General features: G+C 41.0%; 1 protein-coding gene across 2 annotated transcripts; it reads left to right on the top strand.

Annotated features, from left to right (window-relative positions):
• The first annotated feature begins 2,938 nt into the window (after window positions 1-2,938).
• On the top strand, window positions 2,939-7,669 carry eif3k (eukaryotic translation initiation factor 3, subunit K). 2 transcript variants are annotated; one of them, XM_026371096.1, is made up of 8 exons: window positions 2,939-3,112; window positions 4,156-4,254; window positions 4,509-4,629; window positions 5,315-5,389; window positions 5,705-5,771; window positions 5,940-6,017; window positions 6,160-6,285; window positions 7,519-7,669. In XM_026371096.1, the coding sequence occupies exons 1-8, from the start codon at window positions 3,051-3,053 to the stop codon at window positions 7,548-7,550; spliced, it is 660 nt and encodes a 219-aa protein (XP_026226881.1). In that variant the 5' UTR covers window positions 2,939-3,050; the 3' UTR covers window positions 7,551-7,669. The 2 variants fall into 2 exon arrangements, with proteins under 2 accessions (XP_026226881.1, XP_026226872.1); XM_026371087.1 differs by having other exon boundaries at window positions 5,312-5,389.
• Window positions 7,670-7,912: the final 243 nt, after the last annotated feature.

The following is a 7,912-nucleotide window of genomic DNA, read 5'->3' as shown; positions in this document are numbered from 1 at the left end:
AGTCACTAAAGTTATTAACCTCAATCACTTTCTATTAACCCTGGCGGGTCGAGGCAGATGGCCGTCCACCCTGAGCCTGGTTCTACTGGAGGTTAAAGTAGTTTTTCTTCTCGACTGCTCACGTGGGGATTAGTTGGGTTCTCTCTCTATTATTCTGTGAGGTCTTGACTTTAACATGTAATGTCTTTACAGAATTTCATGGCAGTCCATCGAGTAACTGTTGAAATATTTTAGTATGGAGCAAACTGACCAACACTTTCATCCACATGGCCAGGCTGTTTTCAGCTGGGCTAAAAATCCTGGAGGAAACATACTGATCAAGTTTTCTTATTAACTTCCTTCATGATGTGGTAGTTTTTATTTGCTTGGTTGGTCTTTCTTTGAGGTTCAACCTCGTGTCCTGGTTTCTTATTAAGAGTGTTGCTGAGCATGTGTTATTTATTAAAGGGTTAAATAAAAGAACCAATTCGATTTTATCATATAATGATACCATCATCATCCTTTGACATTTATTATCTGCTCTGCAGCTGACAGCTCCTGCCTACACTTGCACATCTACCACATGGTTCACAAACACCCACATATGATAGACACACACAACAGGCCAGTTAACCGCAAATAACTGCCGCAACCTCAACTGAGCCATGGGACCACGACTGAGATGGTTATTGGGTTTGATAAACTCATACATGAATTGCATTGAATTGAAAGCAGTTTGTTTTCCTCGTGTCTCTAAATTATCTAAAGGTGTTACTTGCACATGCATTATATACAACAACAACAACAACAAATATGCTGGTAATTGGAGCTGCATGTTCTGTTTGCCTTAGTCTCAAAAGACCTTTCCTTATGACATTAAAAATGGGTGCAACAACAACAAGTCTAGAAGAGCTGTGCCATTAAATGATTTCACACTTATTTTGTGTGGGGGGAGCTAACAGGAAATCAACTGTCTGACACTTCAAGCAGGGAGAATGTAAAGACCAAAAAATACTGAAAAACTTCACTGACAGTAGCAACTTTCATAGGAATGAATGGAGCGCCATGTTGACCTGTACAGTACAATGCATGTCAGAACGGGTTGTGTACATGTCATGTTGTATTATGTTATGACCAGTCAGGAGTGGTGTGCAATGAACAGTGATGACATAATAAATCATGACAATGGTCAGTCCGCTCCCCCTTGAGAGGGGTGAGGAGTTGTACAGGTTAATGGTCACTGGCAGAAAGGATCCTGTGGTTCTCTGTGGAGCACTTAATGTTGATCAGACTTTGGCCGAACATGCTCCTCTGTCCAGCAGCACGCTGTGCAGTGGGTGGGAGGGATTGTCCAGGATTGAGAGGAGTTTGGACAGCATCCTCCTCTCATTTACAACATGGGTCCAGCTCCGGCCCCAGAACAGAGCCAGCCCTCCTGATCGCTTTGTTCAGCCCGTTAGCGTGTGCCACCTTCATGTTGCAGCCCCAGCAGACCACAGCATAGAAGCCACAATACCGTATGTTATATTTTGTGCACACACTGGGGTGACACTGAACCCTGAACCCTTGGTGCTTTAAATGTGGCTGCCTGACCACAAGGGCATTAATAAAATGTGAATTATTATCATTAAAAACTATTTTTGAAATAGGGGTAAACTCGTTTCTCACCTGCATCAACGAAGACGTTTTTTTTTCTTTCTTCTGAAGTGCCCTTGAACAAGACACTGAACCCTCACAAGCCCCCAGCAGGATTTGTCTGTAGCTGTCCCTGTCCTCTGATGTCCCTGCATAGAGTTATATGAAAAGACATAAGTATTACTAACGTCAGACATACAGAACACAAAAGGTGGTTGAAAGTCATTTTGTTTCTGTCAATCCAGACAAATATGATGCTACTAAATTTATAGCCTGAGAAAATACACAGCATGACATGTTCTCCAGCATGTAAACAGCTAGAAACTCAAAACTCTACCTGGTATCTAGTAGTGAAAAGTAGGCTGGCTACTTTATTAGGTACACCTGTAGAAAGAAATGCAATCCAATGTAGCCATGCCCCTGTTTAATTACATGAACCACTAACTACGTAATATGATGAACTAATGAACAAATATCACCTTAAACTAAAAGGTTCAACTTAAAGAATGATAAATTATAACCTGGTAAAAGTAGAATATATGTCACTAATAATATGTTGACAATTCACCAAAAAGGTAATTTATTTAGTTATTGATTTTGTTGTTGTTTCACTGTTAACACAGAAATGTTACAGGGATTATTTAGATTCGGAGTCAATGGAAGATATGAGAAGTTTGACGCACTCCCAGTTCAACGTGTTCTAACGGGGATGGTGCGTTCACTGCCCCCTGTGGGGCAAACAGCGTCAATATGAAGTGCAGTGGCATCCGGTAAACCCTTTCAAAATAAGGCAACCAAAACAAGAGAAAAGTTCACACATTGACGAAGATGATGATGTTTTTCTCTATTTACCCTAAAACATTAAATTAATTTTTTGCATTGCTCAGCAGTGAGACATTTTGGGAATTCATTCCTTGTTAATAATAATTTTTGCTTAATGTGAAATTACCGATTTCCCCCCAGTTATTTGTTTAGTATCACTTTTGAATGCGCTTTTTATATGATTGCAGGTTCAGCAGCAGAATTAAACGTATTAACTTAAAATAAAATGCAGACATACCGGTGCTTCCGGTAAGAACTTTCAAAATACATAACAGTGGCAAGCGGGAGGTGATACATTAAAGAGTTATGAAAATGTCGTGTTGACTATAACATACACTGACATCTGCTGAGATGTGTCAGATGAGGATTAACTGATGAAACACATGTACTGAGTTTAAAAACGTGCATTTTGATTGGAAGTGAATTGTTTTAAAACTTCTTGAGCAAAGGTCCTTCGATAAAATGCATCCGTGCACTTTCCGGTCCGCTTGTGCGTCGGTCTTTCCTGTCCGACTTCTTTCTTCCTCCGCCCCGGTGCCGCTTGTTCTCTGAGGCCCACGTGTGGAGTTAATTCGTTTCTAAAATTTAAAGTTTACAGCAAAAGTTTGGACCAAATGTCGTCGTCTTTCGAGCAGATGAGGGCGAACGTGGGGAAGCTCCTGCGAGGAATCGATAGGTACAGATAATTAATTGATGATCGGTAAACCGGCGAACAGGCTAACGATAGCTTAGCCTGTTTGCTAACGTTTTAAGCTAACGTCAGTGTTCGCAGAGTTAAAGTCTGTTCATAAAAGTTTTCTACTCGAGTCAACAAGTTCAGAAAATGTTGTCAGTCCAACACACGTGTGAATAAGATAATTAACATATATCTGGCAAAGTCAGCGAACATGACAACGGATACTGTTATCTTCTCATGCATCATGTTTGCAGCAGCTGCTAACGTTAGCTAACGACAACTCTGCTCAAATTAACTGCAAAAATGGACAAATTTAAACATTTTAAAATTATGAATAATAATCATATTATACGAATGTATTGCTTCTTCTCCATGATTAGACAAACGTTAATAATTTACTTAGTTACGTTTTGTGTTGAAAACTGGTGTTCGAAGCTGACATTAGCTGGATCCAGCTAATTGTGGTTGTTATTAAAATACAGTTAATTTTGTCTTCTGATCAAGTTTCATTGAGCTTCTGCCTGCTCAGTATTGAGGAGGTGTTGAGGATTCTGCCTCTAACTAAGCAGTAATTAGACTAAGAATTGCTAAGAAATGAGAGGATGATCTTAAAAAAACATAACTTTTGTTTTAAACTTTACCAGCAAATACTCATATCATGGATTCCTGACTTCGTGCAGTTATTGATAGGATTCTTATCCAAATATCAAACTGTATTGCTTGATCTTTATCCATCTTCTCTTTCCGCATGTGAATGCCTGTATGAAAATAGTCCTAACTCCAATCTTTTTGTTAAAGCGTTCCAACTCTCTTGATTATTTTATTTTTAATCCAGTGTGGTAGTTTACAAATGCACTATTACACAGTGTAATGTGGTTCTCTGTTTGAATACTTCTGACCGTCACTCATTGCTTGTGCTTCTATCTCTTCATGTTTTGTGTGTTTTATATAGTTTGTGATATTTTACCACTTGGATGAACTTTTGTTGTTTGAAGCATTTGAACTGAACTTGTTAGTTACACCGGTCTTGTTTGTCTTCTCAGGTACAACCCAGAAAACCTTGCAACGTTGGAGCGTTATGTGGAGACACAAGCTAGAGAAAACGCCTACGACCTGGAGGCCAACCTGGCTGTCCTGAAGCTGTAAGTTACAGCGTCATTTAGGAATCAGGCACCACACTGGTGTAGGCTAATTCAGGACCATTTGTTTAGTAACTTTGAGAAGAATCTGGAGCTTGTGTTGACAGATGGCTGAAGCAGAACGCATCATTGTTATTATGACATGTTGAGAGAGAATAACTTGTTTCGTACAGTTTTTCAATAAGTTGTGATTTGAGTGTGTTTTTGTGGCATTGATAAAGGAATACAGGTGTTTCATTAAATCTCTGTCTTTGCAGGTACCAGTTTAACCCCGCCTACTTCCAGACTCAGGTGACCGCACAGATTCTGCTGAAGGCCCTGACCAACCTGCCACACACCGACTTCACTCTCTGCAAGTGCATGATTGACCAGACACACGTATCTTTTTGGTGCTGTTTGATCTAAGTGATCATCTCACTGTTGTACTAGTTTCCTTTATTGATGGATGGAGGGTTTATAAGACCATGCCTGGGATGTACTGTTGATGAACAGCTGACATTAGGGAATCCTAGCAGTAGCTGCAGACACTGATCAAAGCAGCACAGATACAGGATGGGGCAGAAGCACTGATCCAGGCCTAAGTGCCTCACAATCAGTCCAAATTAGTGGCAGGGTGCAAAATGCAAACAGGAACAGCATACACTAAATGACACAACTAAGTATCTGGCATGAATCACAAAACATCTATGTGGATTAAGCACTAGACCAAAATCCAACTTCCATATGCAGACAGGCAGGAAAGTAGTCGCTAACCAAGTGGAAACTGTGCTGTTAGACAAGGGGATAGATAGGGGAGTTAAAAAGGAAGAAAGGGTATGAAATATATCTTATTTTATAATATATCTGAAGGAGGAAGTAGAGAGTATATGGAAAGTGAAGGTCAAAGAGGAACCAGTGGTTATCAGAACTCGCACAGTTGTGAACTGCATCAATCAATCAATCGACACCACATTGTACACAGTTTAAGATGCACTATGCTGCACATGGGAGAAGTAAATAGATTAGAGTGGTTGGAGGGGCTGTCATGGGGTCAGGGGGCATTTCCTTGACTACAGTGTCGCAGCAAGAGGAGCGCCCCATCAGACAGATCCTCTACCTGGGGAACCTGCTGGAGACGTGTCACTTCCAGAGCTTTTGGGTGCGACTTTCACACACACACACACACACACACACACACACACACAGGCTGCAGTTGTTCATATCTCTGCATTAACAGATTAATAACACACTTCCACATCCTAACATGTTATGGGTTAGGGTAATTTAATTATGAATGCAGTTTTAGCAGCTATTGGCCCACGTGTTACTGACTAATCCACCGTTCGGTCTTAATCCATCATTTAATGTCTTAATTTGATTTCCTTATTGCAACATCGCACTCTGTCTTGTTTTGACAGCTGCTGTTGTTCATTTGGTGTCGTTACTAATTATCTCCTCTTTGTCTTGGTGACAGACGAGTCTTGAGGAAAACAGAGAGCTCATCGACGGCATTACTGGTTTCGAGGACTCTGTTCGCAAGTGTGAGTATCATCTTGTGACTCACAGTAAACCTGCTTCTGTTACAGTAAATACAAACAGGCTTCATTTCTTAAAACAATATTAGCTGGAAGAAAAGAGGGAAGCAACCACTCCTCAATTGAAGGAATGCAAATTATACAAATAATATTTCCCATTTTTGTTTTCTTCAGTCATCTGCCACGTAGTGGGCATCACCTACCAGACCATTGAGCACCGGTTACTGGCTGAGATGCTGGGAGACCCCCTCGGTAAGAACTTTACCCAAGTCCCAATCTTCAATATTCACACAGTTGTACACAATCATAGATGTTGAACATGTTCAGTGAGTGCGACACACTTGTGAGAACACGCAGTGACAGACCTAACAGATCCTCTGTCCCCTTTGTCCAGACACCCAGGTGAAGGTTTGGATGAATAAGTACGGCTGGACGGAGAACGAGGATGGACAGATCTTCATCTTCAACCAGGAGGAGAGTGTCAAGCCCAAGAACATCGTCGAGAAGATTGACTTTGAGAGTGAGTGCTGCCTCTCGATAAGTCTGGTGTAAATGTGGAAATACAAAAACACCAGTGTGTCAGAGGGACTATGGTGTGATGTCACCAGTTTAACGAAGCTCGTTTTATTTTCCTCTTCAGAACAAAGGTTTCTGTTTAACTGAAATCTGAATGATGATTCAGACTCGAGTTCTTGTTAATGCTGACTGCTGTTTTGGCGTGCTTCAGTTAAAGAGGCCACGTTTAGGATAATGTTGGGTTCATATTTTATAGTAGAGCTCTCTGTCTGAAACAGTTTGTTTTAGCTCCCGACCTCACAGCTCAGCCTCTCACTGGGGAGTTCTTCTGCCGGCTTCTGAGGCTACATAAACATTTTCTTCTTTGGAAAAGGAACAGAAATAAAACTTTCAGAGCTCCTTCGTAGCTGAACCACAGCTTCCGTGGTTAAAGTCTGGCTGCGTGTCATACCTTCTCTCACCACTGTCACTATCAAATGAAGGCAGAAAGCTCAAAAGAACAAATAGCATTTTCCTTCATAACAACAAAAAAAATAACATTCTGCATCTGCACAGCAGACTAACGTCTCTGCAAACACACCAACTGAGCTGGGCCTTAACAGAGCGGAGGAAATACTGCACCGTACCCAACATACATGCACTCAAGTGTACTCCCGGGTACAGTCGAAGTGTGGTGTAAATGTGAAACCTGGTTACTGTAATCAGGGTCGGGGATTTGAGAAACCTGTTTCTCTGAGGTAGATTTCTCCTGGAGAACTCTAATTACTGCCCGTCTGTCGCTGTGTCTCTCTCATACACAGTAAAAAGGTGAGAGAAATCTGTGGACCACGCTTCTAAAATCGGATTTCCAGTAACCGGGTCTCTTGAGTGAATGTAAACGAGTTCCCAGATTACCAGAGAACCCTGGTTTCTCTCAGTAACCTGTTACTAACACACTGACTGTAGTTGGAGGATGCCCATATTTGGGCTTCAGGGAAGCTGGATGTCATAACAACCAGGAAGCAAAGAGCAAAAATATGGAAAGTGGGGAAACGGGGTGTAAAGAGTAGACTGAGATGTAAGATTAGGTCTTTGAGAGATTTCTCCTGCACACGTGTGGAACTTTGTTCCTGTTTTAATATGAACACATTTAAGTTACAATTTAAAAAATACCTTAAAATCGCCCCTCTTCTGTTTCTGAACTGTACGTGAAGTCACAATTTCTCTTTTTCTTTCTCTTGTGTTCTGTTTTTCACAGGTGTGTCCAGCATCATGGCTACATCCCAGTGATGAACACACACACACACACTCACACACACTCAGACACACACACACACACACAGTCACGCCGGAGTCGACAGGTCATTTGTTTTCAGAATCGCTCTTTTCACAATAAAAATAATTTATCATTTACAGCCACTTTCTGTGTTTGAGTCTTCTTTAGTCTCTTTGAAACTTCACGTCTGTTCTATTACTTATCACATTTATGAGAACATTAATGAACGTCATCTCCAGAGAGGAAATGTTTTCCAGTTCTTCCTGGAAATCTTCAGACTATATCCTGATAGTATTGAGGTGTTGGTGCTGTTCTGTTATTGTGCAAAATCAATTCTGAATGAAATAAGATTATGACAACATGAGTCAGGTGAACC

This window comes from Anabas testudineus, chromosome 13 (genome assembly GCF_900324465.2).
Source record: "Anabas testudineus chromosome 13, fAnaTes1.2, whole genome shotgun sequence".
In the NCBI taxonomy this organism is placed as follows: Eukaryota; Metazoa; Chordata; class Actinopteri; order Anabantiformes; family Anabantidae; genus Anabas; species Anabas testudineus.
The sequence above is the reverse complement of the archived record's forward strand: the minus strand, read 5'-3'. Positions and strand labels throughout refer to the sequence as shown.

Coding starts and splice junctions, on each gene's coding strand:
- eif3k (XM_026371087.1), top strand. CDS start 3,051: ATGTCGTCGTCTTTCGAGCAGATGAGGGCGAACGTGGGGAAGCTCCTG. Junction 3,113..4,155: donor CTCCTGCGAGGAATCGATAG/GTACAGATAATT, acceptor TTGTCTTCTCAG/GTACAACCCAGAAAACCTTG. Junction 4,255..4,508: donor AACCTGGCTGTCCTGAAGCT/GTAAGTTACAGC, acceptor CTGTCTTTGCAG/GTACCAGTTTAACCCCGCCT.